The sequence below is a fragment of the Haemaphysalis longicornis genome, unplaced genomic scaffold (assembly GCF_048455015.1).
Source record: "Haemaphysalis longicornis isolate Haplotype H1 unplaced genomic scaffold, Haemaphysalis longicornis Haplotype H1 scaffold_9, whole genome shotgun sequence".
NCBI classification, from domain to species: Eukaryota; Metazoa; Arthropoda; class Arachnida; order Ixodida; family Ixodidae; genus Haemaphysalis; species Haemaphysalis longicornis.
Window position 1 is genome coordinate 132,040,836 of NW_027526460.1, and position 15,766 is coordinate 132,056,601.

The 15,766-nt window shown below is 48.6% G+C and overlaps 1 protein-coding gene across 1 annotated transcript in view; it reads right to left on the reverse strand.

Annotated features, from left to right (window-relative positions):
• Positions 1-731: 731 nt before the first annotated feature.
• The window catches only part of Galphai (G protein alpha i subunit), a 40,037-nt gene continuing 25,002 nt past the window's right edge, over positions 732-15,766 (reverse strand). Inside the window, exons 4-8 of the mRNA XM_077683414.1 lie at positions 14,201-14,364; positions 13,984-14,112; positions 8,402-8,531; positions 7,736-7,889; positions 732-6,302 (exon numbers count right to left, since the gene is read on the reverse strand). Coding sequence (XP_077539540.1) covers positions 6,112-6,302; positions 7,736-7,889; positions 8,402-8,531; positions 13,984-14,112; positions 14,201-14,364 — 768 coding nt within the window. The 3' untranslated portion in view covers positions 732-6,111. The remainder of the gene's footprint in view (positions 6,303-7,735; positions 7,890-8,401; positions 8,532-13,983; positions 14,113-14,200; positions 14,365-15,766) is intronic.

Sequence of the window (15,766 nt, forward strand, 5' to 3'; positions counted from 1 at the left end):
GTAACTTCGCGCGGTCGTAGGTATACGTAACTATGTAAATGTTACCACACGCTTATTTGGGTCAAGTTATTTGACACAATTTGCGGCATTAGTTGAAGCTGTCACCTACTGTGCCATCACTGAGCGGGGACGAGAGTATCGCCACTTTCGTTCGATCGCGCTTGAGAAATCAGGATTGAGTTCGAGTGGGATCGAGTTTAACCGCGATCGAAACTGACCTGTAGCAGCGCCGGATCCGGATTCAGCTCAATCCGGATCGACTCAATCGCGATTGAAAGTGCCCGTGTGACAGGGGTACAAGACACGCACGGTTGAGTGGTGGTTGGCCCAACCCACATGTTCCCGGGTCTGTCGCGCTGCAAAGCACCAAGTGCCTGTGGGTGTGGCACCCCTGAGGGGCTGGGGCTTGTGTCGGCGCTACTCACCACGCACCTTGACTAACCAAGGTGACTTCTACGGGGACTGGACAGTGATTACGGGTGTGTTTAGTGCACCATTGTTTCTGCATCAAGGCTACAATTTAAACCTGCATATGAGTCCTCTTTATCTAAAACAACTTCCTCCAACTAAAAATCTCCTATAGTTACACCAACGCACGCAGCAAGAAAAAATTTGCCCTAGGGCAATCCATCTTCAAGAGCGCATTTGCGCAAAGGCTGGGCAATGCTTGGCAGACAGAGGTGTGTGTACTCTGCAGCACACCCGAGGAACAGGGGCACACGGACAAGGGCTGTACAAGAACAACATTTTCATTTCGTCGCAGGTTTATGAATTACAGTTGCGTGTACACATATACAATTGTGTCCCATGTGTGTCCAAGCTGTATGTGTACAAGGTTGTGTGTGTGTACGTGTGTACATAGTGTCGAATTTTGCTATACACAGCCACTTCACGGTGAGCACGAGCGATAGAAGGGAAGGGGGGGGGGCACACACGCAACTGCAGAGAAGGGTGCTTATAAATATTGTGGCTCGACAACTCAGATCAGCTAGCGCAGAAATGGGCCAAAAAAAGGGGGGAAAGTGCGGTACCATAAACAGAGCACGGCATACACCCATAATCCAACAAAGTCATAGGAGACACGTACCAAGTGTTACAGTAAATGGTTGGCGTTGATCCGAATGAGCAGAACCATGTACAAGTACAAGCCCGAAACACCTGCATAGTGGCCCCACCCAATAGATATCCCGCATTGCGACGACCCCGGACACGCTGTCAACTGAAAATTTTTCACTGGCACTGCTCGAGAAACAAACACCGAAACAAATACGTCACTTCAAACTGTAGTGTTGTCAATGGTAAATGCCGTCAGCTGCAGTACAGCCACTGTTATGACAGCCTGAGCTCAGAATGCTTAAAGCCATACCTGTGAACATCTGAGACTGCTCACCGCAATTTACGAGAAGAAAAATAAAATAGCCAGGTAAGCGTTCTCATTCCTGCCCTTTCTTACCACTAGAATGTAGTACTTCACAGGGCATACTTGCACACTTGAGCTTGAAGATGCAGAGTCATGCCTGTAAAACACAACCAGCCTTGCAGAATCTGCCGCACCAATTAAGTGCGGGGCCCGGGGCTATACCAGTGCACTTTCCATTTCCACGCCATTTTTGTACACCGGATGTAAGGCTAGCTTGTCTGGTTTATGAGAGACTGCTACCACGATACGGCCTTGCATAGAAATGTCAACGCCCCCTCCCCCATTTTGAACAAAACCTTACACAGCCGCAAAATTATGCATCGCGATGTCTACGTCAAATGTGCCCTCCCAGCCCGGGGTTTAACTGAATATGGTCAGAGTAGTGCGCAGCCCTGCGTCACACCGAAGCTGGCACAGCAATCTAAAAGGGTACTTCGTCTTGAAACAATCACCGCCCATGCTGTTTAAACAAATTCGAAGACAAGACATAGTGCCCATTTGTTCTTAACACTCTTTGATGCCACACTAACAGCTCGACAATGAAGAAAAGCAGCACTGAAAAGACATAGCGGCAAGATGCCAACTCCAAGCTCCAAGCTTATTTTTTTTCTTTTTGCTTACAAATGAAATGCAATGCGATAAACGGCCACATTGAATGCAGTGCACAACAGATCAAAGAACGGGTGGAGTACATACAAGTTTTAAACAAGCAATTGTGTCCCCACACTTTCTGTTTTTAGCCAACCTGTTCGCCCACCTGTTGGCAAGAGCTACGAGGAAATGCCAACAAAGACTAAAGTTGCAAGAGAGCTTACAAGAAGATCCCACAACGCCTAGAGAAAAATAACAAGGGCTGGTTTGATGCTCCCAACCTTGCTTCAATGCAATGGTCCGATTACAAACAGACAGATGTGGTATGCGTCAACATTTATCGACGCGGTGAGCACAGGTCACACACCCACCCAACGAAAGAACAGATTACGAAGACTCGGTGCCACACAACACTGTTTGAGAAGAAGTCTTCAGTGCAAGATCAATGCTTCGCAAGAACACATTTGTGACACACTGGTGGAGGGTGGGGAAAAATAAAAAATAAATCAAAGCAGGGCAGCAGGTGCAGCGAACAGCAAAAGGGGGGTGGGTGAGTTGCAGCCTGTCCACACTTCACAATGCTGGCAGTGACAAAACGGGAGCAGACTTGGCGTCACTTGAGGAAAAAGAGAGGGCCCATTGACCGCACACATCACAGAAAACATGACTGGCACCTCATCAAGATTAAAAAAAGAAAAAAGAAAGAGAAGAGAAAAAGACGCAAGAGGTGGTATCTCACACGCCGTCCAAGTGTAAAACAACCAAAGAGATGAAAGATGGTCCTACAACGTTCGCGCTCACCAGACAGTTTCCGTGGACACAAGAGCGCTGGCGCTCATGGCATTGCGTTTTGTTCTTTTCCTTGTGAGCACTACAGCCACGCAAGCACACGACTGCAATAGCCCACTTATTCCATGGCCCCAACCAGAGAGGGACCGGAATGCTGCGCGAAGCATTTTCATGTAAGCCGCAAATCGCATACTTCCATGGATCGGTGACCGCCCACCAAACTGACAGCCTGCGAGTCGCGGCACGGACCAAGGATGCCGCTTTTGTCTTACAGACTTTCACACAGCTAAGATGAGTTAAAAACACCAACGAACAACTGGAGCTCCAACAAACGCCAACGACGCACTTTGCAAGCGAGCTGGCGAGGCAAACGGGCGCTGCAACAACGCGACGTATCCGCGAAAGGTTTGTACGAAAACGGTCAATGCTCGTCAAACATGCACTGGTCAGAGCCGAGCTCACAGAAGTGGAGAAGAAGCGGAGCGGAGGGGCGCTGCATTGCGCAACAAACTCTCAACTTGTCCCTTTGTGCAAGGACAGCTCCCCTTCCACTGGCCACAGCATGAGCTTCAGAAACAACTGGAAAGACTGTGACGCTTTCGGGGCTGACACGGCGGGACACCAAAAGGAAGAAAAACTAAACACAGCCGACAACACAACACACGGCGCACACAAGGCTACAGTGGGAAGCAATGAGAAGACGGGCGACAAGTACACTGAAAGTCCGTGAAGCCCAACAGTGCCACACCAAGGGGGAAAGAAATGGAGACCAAAAACGGCGAAACTGAACTAGCTTTGGGTCGAGAGATCGGCGCCCTAATCAGCTTCGCGAGACGCACTCCAGGCTTCAAATGGTCCAAGGCGGCCGCTAACGTTTTCTTATGGCACACGAACAGCCCGCCAATGACTTTTGACGCAGCCCACCCACGACGGCCTAATGAAAGGGGCTCGCAATTTTCGCCGCCGCCGCAGCGCTGCTCGGCAAAGAATACACCACAGCAGCGCTGAGCTCTCGCACTGCAGAACATCAAGTTCGTGCTGTACAGGCGAAGCTGACTGGGCCTGAACTGGTCCTGAGAACACAAGAGAAACACACACGCACCACAAGACGCAATAGTAAGCGGTACGAACCAAGCAGCGCGAGAACGCCACCCGTTACACGGCTGCGGCTTTCACACACATACGGTCGCCATTGTTAAATAACTCGCAAACGTCTCCAGACACCACACAATTCACCAGAGTGCCACGCGGACTACCCCAAGGGGATACCTTTCCGAATTTTTGCAATGTTGGCACGATGCTAGCCTCTAGAAAATTTGGCAGCAAACGCGACGGCAGCGCCACTTAATTCACCTCTGCTCTAAGTTGTGTGTTTGAGCGCACATTGTGCTGCGAGAGTGGTTTAACGTAAACAGTGACCAGGGTGGAAATCAACTATCAGGGAATAAATATCGCGTGCAGCATGCTTCCGTGCAAAACCCTGGACACTGCGCGGGTCTTTGGCACCCAGACGACCTGACAACTAGTACCGGTGTGAAGCACAGCTCTCGTGTGTCCCCACGATGTTGGCACACTGCTGACAACGTGCTGCTGGCCCCAACGTGTCGCGCCATGGGTGCGACGATGAGAAATAACGTTATCTTAACAAAAGAAAAATGACACTCGTAATGGCTACTCACTGCCTAATTTTTCCGTATTTCATTATGGCCCCTAAATGCCACGACTTCATGAGACAGCAGCTCTTGGAGAGTTCCAGGTTGATGTTATTAGTACTCAATTAAAATTAAGTGAAGTCCGAGGCCACTTAAGTTCGCTTCCTGCTCGAAGTGTATACCGCACATTTCTCAAAACGCACAACATGGTCTCGAAATAGCTTATACACAACTTGGCAAAATGTTATACACAACAGTCAACCTCCACTGGGCACAGCGAGAGCTCCCCCCCCCCCCTCCTTCCCCCTCCTATTTCCCTGGCACAAAAGCGTCGATCAGCCAGACTGCGGGCCAGACAAAATTGCTCGCTTTTTTTGTGGGGTACTGTGTAACCCAAACAGATAGATATTACCGTGACAATTTCCAGCTTAATACTGCCAGGGACTTCAACAACTCCAGCCAAAAAGCATGGCAGATATAAAACGCAAGAACAGACCCTCTGGCAGTCTCGGCTTATCCCTCCCCTCGTAAGCTTCAGAGAAGGCAACTGCTGCTTTGCAGTTAGCGGCAGGTGTCTTCACTGGGTGCGACCGCGATGAAAGTCAAGACCTAAGCTACAACGGTTCGCGTCCTTGCCCATTGACAACTGGGAGCAAGCCGCAGATAGAAGGTTGTGACCCAGACATGCGAACTTTTGAACAAGCTCAGTCGGGAAAGGCACTGATTGTTTCAGACAGGGGGAAGAGAGTGTCAGAAAGACAGACGATGAGAAACGATGCACGGACACAACAGTGAACGGGCAATACAGCCACTGCTTCCTCGCAACTGACTTCAATGGAGACCGCTGAACTTTTCGCGGAAGCAAAAAATTCCCGGATGCCTAAAAGAGATGGGCTTCTTCAGCTAGCCGCAGTCATGCCATGAGAAGAGAGATGCGCGGGGAGTCGACGTTTCCTCCGCAAACAAATAAACGCAAGCCAAGGCTCGTATCTGTGAGAGTTGGCTGCTTGTGCGCCGTAATATTAGGCGCAGTAAGAAAATAAATGCCATGTCAAGATCGAGAGAAAATGCACAACGTAATGAGGCAGCACGCTTAAATTCCCTTAAAAAAAATCGAAGCACGCTGCCTTCGTCGCAGAGGAGGATCTGCAACTCAAACTAAAGCCGCATTCCGAGAAATGACTATCGTATGCAAGATAAAAAAAAAAAGCTACGAAACGCGGGGAAGCTGACAAGGAACACAATTGCACACGATCAAAACACTCGCCACGGCTCACCGAAACACAACGATTGCCTACCCGGGAAGTGTCCCAGACATATCCGCGCACAGAACCGCACGGATGCTTCCACCTTGGGTAGGAGTTTATCTCTCCACCTTTCGTTCTGTTGACATCCGTCCGCTGTGCTGAGAAGAGCTCGCACTACGAAGCGGCCTCCCCCGCTGACAAGCCTTGCAGCGGGGACTGGCCGTTCGGCGCACACACGCCGGCGATGTCGGCGGGTTCTCATCACCCCGCAACTGTCTCCTCCAGTGAGCGAGTCGACCCGTCGACGACAACAGGGAGCTTCGAGCGCTACGGCGGCTCCGATAACGCGACAGGCCGGCACTCTCGACGGCGCACCATTGACCCTGAACCGGTGTTGTGGAGAAGGCGCTGTTCAGAAGAGGCCGCAGTCCTTGAGGTTGTTCTTGATGATGACGTCTGTGACGGCGTCGAACACGAACTGGATGTTGTTGGTGTCGGTGGCGCACGTGAAGTGGGTGTAGATCTCCTTCGTGTCCCGGCGCTTGTTCAGCGACTCAAACTTCATCTGGATGTAGGCGGCCGCCTCTTCGTACGTATTGCTGCCTGCAATCGTGACCGCAACGGCCACACGCGCAAGAGCTGGTCAGGTCACGATGCACAGGCAGACTCACACAACAATGTGGCGGCAAACTTCAACAGGCCCGAACTCTTGAGTTAAAGAAGTACAGCCGCAAGATTGGCAAACAGCAAGAAAGCCAGCTGTAAGCAGTGCGCATGTGCCTTCATCGAAAGCCTACATCTTGAAGAAACAAGAAATACGAAAATATACCTGAAGCCAACGCACTCAGCCTGCATCAAAGACCAATAAAAATCCCTACATGAGATGACTACTGTTGCCACAAAACGGATATGTTGCTCGGCAAGTTGGCACTTAGCTAAACAAGATGCGCGGTTATGTAACAAAAATGCAAGGGTTTTTAAGGAATTTCAAGCAGCTTGAAATAACGAGAAATTGTTGAAAAATGGCAGTAGCTGCAGCCAATGCGAACAAAGAAACGTGTCTTGGGACAAGCGCCTATGCCAGAACAACAGCTTCAGCAACATTTTTTTTTTTTCTTCAGCCATTTATCATAAATGTGCGTTAGAGCAACACGGATAAGCACTTTCAGGGTGTTACCGAGTGCAAACTTTCATTTTCTAACGTAGATCAACCAGGGGCCGAATTCTCCAAAAAACGGGCGTAGTTTTGAAGCGTTGCGGCACTGGCATGCAAACGCGTGTCATCTTGGGGTGGGGCGTCACTTTGACGGTCAACGAAAAGGTGAAAATCTTGGAGAGGAGCGTTGTACCAAGGGAACAAAGCAACAAGCGAAGCGACGTGGGGCAGTGTGCATCGCTTTGTGCCCTTGGTACAACGCTCCTCTCCAAGATTTTCACCTTTTCGTTGACCGTCAAAGTGACGCCCCACCCCAAGAATACATGCGTTTGCATGCCAGTACTGCGACGCTTCAAAACTACGCCCGTTTTTTTTTTTTTTGGAGAATTCAGCCCCTGGCAACACACACTTCCTCCTCAGCCATTATATTGCCTCCAGGCAAAATCCCGAAGTTCCAGGATTTTTATGGGTCAGTAAAGACTGCCCAACTTTCAAGGCCTTGACAACAAGCTTTCCAATTTCAAGGGTGGTTTTCAAGTACCCAGACAAACCCTGGATTTAGCCGTAACAGAGTAAGAAGTTGACGTACACTTGCTACAGAAAAAACGCATGGTGTGACAAACCCTGCATGCCCAGGGAAGCAAAGAGGACTTGCCCCATGCGTCTCTCCTGTTGCAGTAAGGCTTTATTGTTTTCATGCTTTCCTGAGTAATAAAAAAATGCTGCTTAATCTTTTAATTCCTTGCTTCAGTTTTACGGAAAATCTTAGCTTTCCCTGCTGCTTGCACGGAGACAATTTTTTCGATTTCTGTGCTTCGGGCCCACCATGGCGCAGCAATGCTCGATTGAATCAGAACAGCGCCGTGTGCGTTCTCCTCACCGGTGTACTCGGGGAAGCAGATGGTGAGTGGGGAGCGGGCAATCTTCTCCTCAAACAGGTCCTTCTTGTTCAGGAACAGGATGATGGAGGTCTCCACAAACCACTTGTTGTTGCAGATCGAGTCGAACAGCTTCATGCTCTCGATCATCCGGTTCTGCACAGGGAAAAGGGGGGGACGGGTGAGCCACGTGCACAAGCAAGCCGTCCGAGGCCTCGTCCGAATGGGCAACCCTCGTGCATGGCGCGAGGTCTAAGCCGACTGTCTGATGCCACACACTGCACAACATTATTTCCATGATAACTCGTGCCTCATTGAAGAGTGCCGAAGCAACCTTCCCCGCAATGTGAACTGCTACTACGACAACTGTCATCAATTCGACACAAGCCGACGAAATTCTCTCTCCCCCCCTTCCCCCCTCGCCGCCCGATTAAGACCGAAAAACGTGAAAATTTTCTGACATTCCCCCCTTTTATTTTTGGAGACTTGCCCTGAATTTCCAAAGAATTTCTGGTTTCCCTGGTTAGTGGACACCCGAAACCCTGAAGCTCAGAACAGCGAGCCTTCCTCCTTTTCTGTAGCAAGCTCAGCAAGCCATAGATGATATTGTGCGCTTAGCCTGCCCTCCCGTAACCTGTGCGATCCCTAGCAAGGAAGCCGCGACTCACCATCTCCTCGTCCTCGGCCAGCACGAGGTCGTAGCCGCTCAGAGCCACGCAGAAGATGATGGCCGTGACGCCCTCGAAGCAGTGGATCCACTTCTTGCGCTCCGACCGTTGGCCGCCCACATCAAACATCCTGCACAAACAGAGAGGGGGGATGAATTTTTGCGCAGCTCTGGGCTAAGGCAACCAAGCGATAGAGAGCACTGGGAACATCACCCGCCACGGTGGCTCAGCGGCTACGACGTGCTGCTGAGCATGAGGTCGCGGGTTCGATTCCCAGCGGCGGTGGCCGCTTTTCTGATGGAGGCGAGAAGCAAAAACGCCCGTGTGTACGAAATTTCGGCGCACGTTAAAGATCCCCCAGGAGGTCAAAATTAATCCTGAGGCCTCCACTATGGTGCGCCTCATGGCCGGTGTAGCGTCGGCGCATTAAACTCTACAATCAAATCAATCAGTACTGGGAACGTCCCTTAGCCTTTGCACCATTGAAGGGTGTTTTCCCCACCAATTCTGGCTTGGCGTAAAAACAACTTCCAATTGCAGCAAGAAACTACTGGCTGTTCAAGAAAATTGCATGCTCAGGACCTCCGTGAATGCACTCACAACAGATGTGCCGATCACACCAAAACATGAAAGTGCACTTCCTTGCTGAAAATGTAAGGCCTATTCACGTGCTGAGAGGGATATACAAAAACAGGAACCAACTCTGAAAACAAACAAACAAGAAAGGAAGAAAAACTCCAGCTGTTTGTTTACATTTCGCGTGGATAGACGGTGTCGCGAGTGAAATGTGAACCCAAGGCAGCAGCGAGTTTGGCGAAAATGGCGTCCTGTTTCGCTGCTTGCTCTGCAAAGGCGGACAGCAGTTTCAGGGACTTCGGCCACTGCTTATGCTGATTTTTTTCTTGCCCCAGCAGCAGCTATAACTCCAGCAACGATGTGGATTCTTCAGATTTTAGTTCTGATCAAGACGTTCCCATTCAACAGTCTCAGACTTCAACAGGTGCTGCCAGGGAAGGTTCGTTTTTGACTTCGCACTGTGTTTAAAAACAAGACGTACCTAATATCTGACAACTGCAGTATTACTTTCATGTGTAATATCTGGACAATGTGCGGAGGGAATATTTTGCCAAATGCTCCGTGCTGTATTGCATTATCCTCTTCCAGATAGCCTGGCACTTATGTAAAGTTAGGGCTGCGGGGTGACGCGGGCTGCTTCTCAAGAGTGCTAATTTTTTTTTCTTGTTTTTTGCCATTGAAGTGATAAGGATTTCGTGAGAGAACACAAACTAGCATGCTTGGATGTATGTTTTAGAGAGACCGACTGGCTCTCGAATGGCTTTGCGGAGTGGCACCGCCGTCCCGGCCGTTAGGTCGGTGGGCCCGCATAAATCCAGAACTTAGGGCCGGATTCTCTAAAAAACAAGCGTCGCTTTGAAACGACGGGGTAGCGCCATGCAAATGCATGTGTTCTGGGGTCGGGGCCGTCGCTTTGAGGAGCTGTGCGGGGAGTGTGAGCCTGAGAAAAGCACTGTGGCAAGCGCGGGGCGACAGCTGAGCACTGCAGCAAGGGCGCGAAGCGACGCCAACTGCCCGTCGTTTCACTTTCAGTTTCCAGTGAGCCGTCACTGGGAGCATGGAGTGGTTGCATGCCTTTCTTTTTGGCAAGTGAAACAGCCTACCATGTATTCGCTATTTGATTGCGTTCACCAAATGCATCACAACCCATACACTCCACGCCTCTTTTGAGGTTTTGATCAGCAGTTACAACATGCCCAAGGGAGTTATTGTATTCACTCGATTATCAGGCGGTCATGGTTAACTCTTTTGTTACCGTGGGAAATTGACCGATTTTTAGGGGTCTAATAAACATTTTTTCTGTGATAGACATATTGGTTAGGCACATATTGCAGTGACATAACTTGCAGATGATTCAACACCCTTTCCGAAGACACCCACCTTCTTTTTTTGCTCAATAAAATGTTTTGCCTCCTCCTCCTCCTTGCCACTTGAAATTTGCGAACATGTTTTTCAGCTAATCTTTTCAGCTCGAATGGAGATACACGACTAAATTGAAAGCGATGTTTAAAAGACACGCAAAAAGCGCCATGCTTCTTGGTGCAGCGGTTAAAACAATTGGCTATATTGGTTAGGCACATTTTGCAGTGACATAACATGCAGACGATTCAACACCCTTTCCAGAGACACCAGTTTAATAATTTTTTCAGAAATAACGACTGCAAAAAAAAATGATTAAAATCAAAATTTTTGTCCAGGCACCAAAGAACATAAAAAAAGGAAGTTGTGTAGAACAAGTCCCCAGTAGTAGAAAAAAATTTGCAATATACATTTTGTAGGCAAAAATTTCAGAACCCGTCCTGAAAAAAAAATTGATTGGCTCAGAACAATTTGTCAGATATCAATGAAAATGCTAGCACGCAAGTGCCCGTGCCGTGCGGTGAAGCCCAACCGCTACTTGAAATTTCACAATTTTGGATGGTCCTCTGGAAATCTGGTAATTTGACATTATTAAAGACACTGTGACGAGAAGAGGAAGTGGACAGGGCAGCTTAGCGCCATGGTCATCCTCTACCGACAGAGACGTAGGCGGTTGGCGTGGAACATTGCTCGAGCTGGGATGACCGAATTGTAAATAGATTGCATCTCTTTTGTAAATAGCTCACTTCAGCACCGTCCATGGTTCATGTCATCCGTCCTGCCGCCATGTAACAACACCAATTAGTTTCCAAGCGATGTAAAAACAACTTGTTAATGATTACGGCCAGCACAAGATTCAATGCAAGCAAGCGATGCAAAGAAATACAGTTGAAGTGGAAAACCACACTCAGTGGTAGATGCTTGTTGACGTTGTGATCATCACTTATCTATCAGAACTTTCATTTGCAGTTTATTATCATCTGACTCACTATGGTAGCCCTGCTTGCAAGAATGAGGTGCAATGCTCTCGAATCATGACCAGCAAGCTTTCACCAAGCAGCTGTTGCGCTATGAAGACAGGTCCGCACTAGAGCCTCCTACACTGCAGCGCCATCTAACATTTTCGAAAAGAAACAATACTGAGCCTGTTGGAGACTTCGTCAGAATAGACAGTTCTACTAGAAAGAGGCACTAGACCTCTGAAAATACCCTCGTACGGAAACGAAACTGGCCACTGAACAGCTGGCGGTGTTCAAGGCCGACTGGAAACGCTCTGCCTCGTCTGAACTGATATCCCACGCCTTGGTGTTATCTTACGACTTTTAGCTGAAGCTGTCATCGCATAAGTAAGGTGCGGGTGAAGTGGAATCACGAGCGGTGTGCATTTTTCGAGGAACAGTAGTGGGCGACGGAGGCGCCATGCCAGATCAGCTTCAAGTTTGGTAACTGCATAGTAGCGCCAAATAAGAATTTTGCAATGCAAGCAAGACCAACACTGCTGGAAACTGGCTGAAAATGCTCTGTCCACTTGTTAGACACGCGAAGGACCTTCAGAAATAAGCTTTGGCAGAATAAAGCTACCCTTTCTCCAAACCAAAGCTCACTAGTGAATAGCTGGTGTCATTTTCAGGTAATTATCACCTCTCAATGCTGTCGGATTACCAAGCTGACAACATATTTTGGTATATGACTTGCTAGGAGCCTTTCGATAAAAAAAAAAATTGATGGTAATGCAGCATAGTCACGAGTGGCATGCTTTTTTGTCAAGTGCAGCAGCCATGCCCCGTTCGCGAAAACATGCGCACCTAAGCTGGCGAAAAACGCCGTCAAAAACCTTAATGTCGCCAGAGCGGAAAAATTTAAACTGATTTTAGAAATGCTGTGACTAGACTAACCCCTGGGGCACACCAGGTGTACAAGAAACGACTACAACATGTCAAAATCAGCAATATAAAGCATCGATCACCGGTAATCGATCTGAGTAGGCCTGATAACCAAAGTAGGCCTGATAACCAAAGGACCCAAGAAAAAGAAAAGGTTTTCACACTAGTATCAGGCAAAAGTACCAGCTTGAAAGTTTATTTCAATTCACACCTTCAAAGTGGTGGAAATTGCAATATTGGCCCATACAACAATCTGACAAATCACTAGGTATCATTTTCTGATGTATCTGTGGTTTTTGGAAGAATACCTCGCCTTATACTAAGACAAACCCAGCACATTTCTTCAAATGTTCTGGTATTTCATTACCAAGGCTGAAGGGGATGCTCTTTGCATGTTCAAGCAAGGTTGCATTCAATTTCTCTAGCTGCGCAGCCGAGCTTTCAGAGTTGTCATCCCTGTAGCCCCTTTGCGGGTCATCTCTCGACCACCTGAACAAGGCAACGTCACCTGCAAATTTCCAGCGGTGCAAATTTCCTCCATTCACTCGCGCCCCTGACTACTCCCATTCAAGCTGCAAGCCATCAAACTCTTATTTCTGTGGCTGCACTGTGCAAACTTTCACCCTCACATTTAGGGTGCAAGTGCAAGACTGTGCCGAAAAATTAGAAGTGGGCATGAACTAGCAGTAAAATATGAAGGAAGCTCACACTAACATGCAAGACTTGAAGGCAGCAATGCTGTACGCAACCTTCCCGACGGTTTAAGTCCACGACTGCAGCCCATTCGCTTCTTCCTCGATACCGCCATGACCTTTACTCCATCATTGTTGCTATAAGTGTGAGCTTTTTCATTTTTTTTTTTTCGGAAAGGATAGTCATTGGACATCACTTTGGAGGAGTGTACTCTATAGTGTGGCTTTCTCGTTCCGAGCAAGTGTTGCAACGATTATGGCGAACGCTGGCGTTTTTATGGGCCAATATTGGCCAATCATCTTGAGTGGGTATGCTTGGCTTGACAAACATGCACAGGAGACGCTGGGCGGTCGCCACGACACACACACACACACGAGCGCTCGGCATTTTCTTGCTATTCTGAACTGCGGACACGAAAAATAACGATTTGCTAAACAGCTTCGCTACTAAAAAACCCTCAATACCGCCGACACATCCAAGATTTCAGCCTTGCATGGTAACTGAATGACGACTCACTTCAGTGTCCCTTTACAAATGTATTACAGCTTGTACATTCTGCAGCACTTGGAAGTTTGTTGTAGGCGCATCCATTGCAACGGGTATGAACGGCTTCCACGACCATTCTTTTTGCCTGTGTATCAAGGCTGGTACTATACTCGGTTACAACTCAAGAACGGCACCACCTCATGTAGTGTATCACTCCGCCAAAGCGCCGGACCCGTGACGTCAGTGTGCGCGCGTTTTGAAAGGGGTTTGTTACGAATGCGTGATATCGTCTGCCTTGTCTCACGCAGTTTGTTTGTCGTCACTGGAGTCGTTTATAAGCATATTAAGTCCAAAAAATCACGGGAACGGCTCACGCCATGTTCAAAATATTCCCAGTAACGCCCTACTTGCGCCGCCCGGAGAAACATCCGGCTACGGTGAAAAGGCACAGCGGCAACTTCCAGTGCCGTTTTTAAGTTGTTGCCGAGTGTAGGGGGATGCACATCCCAGACTCCTGATTGAAAGCTAACCGTGTTTCTTCCGAGGTCGCCCAAGAGAGCCCCCCGTAAACAGCACATCGCTCACTTGAAGTGCAGCTCCTTGAAGACGAAGTGTGTCTCGACGATGCCCGTGGTCTTGACACGCGTCCGCAGGACGTCCTGCTGGGTGGGTGTGTAGCTGGGCTGCGAGATGCGGTCCAGGGCATTCAGGTAGCTGGAGGGAGAGAGTGAGCTACAACAACCACACACACAGGGAGAGAACGGGCAGAAGAAGACGAGGAAGAGGCGAGAGGAAGACGTACTAGGAGGCCGAGTCGTTGAGCTGGTACTCGCGCGAGCGGGCGAAGCAGTGCTGCAGGCCCGGGTCCTGCCACAGGCGCCTCATGAGCGCCGCCAGCTCGGGCGTGATCTCGCACTCCTGCGACGAGGTTGCCCCTGCCACCGTGAAGAACTGGCGGGCGTCATCCTGCAAAGGGAGGGAGGGAGGGAGCAAGGCCAGACAGAGGAGGGGACACACTTTAATTAAAAGCTATACCAGGCTGCCAGCTCAGTTTTCTCTCCTCACAAAGTCTGCATGCTACCTTGGTTTGGCATACCACTTATCTGTCACAAACGTAAAAGAAGAATGTGCAGTCTAGATTGGTTTTAAAAGGGCCCTGAACACTGAAAATGTGTGTGAGTGCCGTCGCACTAGAGCATAGTGAAAGCAAAACAGGAGTGAAGACCATCTTGCAGATGTTATTGGCCACATATGCAAAGCCCAACGTGCAACGCTGTGGACGCTAAAAAAAAAAATGCAGCTGTTGATTGCACATTCATGCCAACTACTGGTGTTCCGAAGGGCAGTCGCATTAAATATGTATGAAGAAAGAAAAACAGAACACCTTTAATATTCTGGAGCAACTTTTGGAGCATCGAGGAGCATGCCTTGAGGCAGCGAAATTGGCTTCAGCGTGGCAATGCAACCCTGCTTAATCAGGTGACACCTCATACACCCACACACCAGGTTCTTCCTTAGCACATTGCCAACTGTACATGAAATGATTCACCAAACTCTCGCAAAGCCTTCGAAAACCATTATGGAGACCTTTCTGTTTCAAAACAACCAATTGCAGAGCATAGCAACCATGAACGAACAATGGCCACTGGTCATCTACAGTTCCCGCAATGCCCAACAGTGAATCCAGGAAACTTCCTTTGACAGCACTGACTCTGTAGATGATCTAGTTCTTTACAGATTTTAGACAGCAGTCTACATATCTAGCATGAAAAAATAAAGCACCTTTAGTTCTGAACAAGCCTCAAATCACCCATTCACCATAGTTTGGAAGCTACAGCATTTTTTGCATAAAAAGCGACAGTTACCACATAACGTGACAATGACAATTTCTGCGTGATGTCACAGATCCAACTAAAATTTTCATATACGCTGCGGGTCAAAGAGAACCGGCCTTTTAACAAGATAACGGCGGGGAATCGCGTGTTTCTGCCCAGTCAAATAGCATTCATAAAAAAAAAAAATGCTAGCTTCACACACACACTACGATGGCTTTCAATCATTGTGGGTGAACTTCACGGCGTCAGTCCATATATCTCTAGATACCCTGTACTCCTCGAGATGTGCTCTCAAGAATGCAAGGTTACCGGACTTAATATGTTATAAACGACTCCAGTGACGACAAACAAACTGCGTGACACAAGGCAGACGATATTACGCATTCATAGCAAACCCCTTTCAAAACGCGCGCGCACTGACGTCACGGGTCCGGCACTTTGGCGGAGTGATACACTACATGAGGTGGTGCCGTTCTTGAGTTTTAACCGAGTATAGTAATAATGGTCCATTTATCTGAAGTGAAATTTAATGC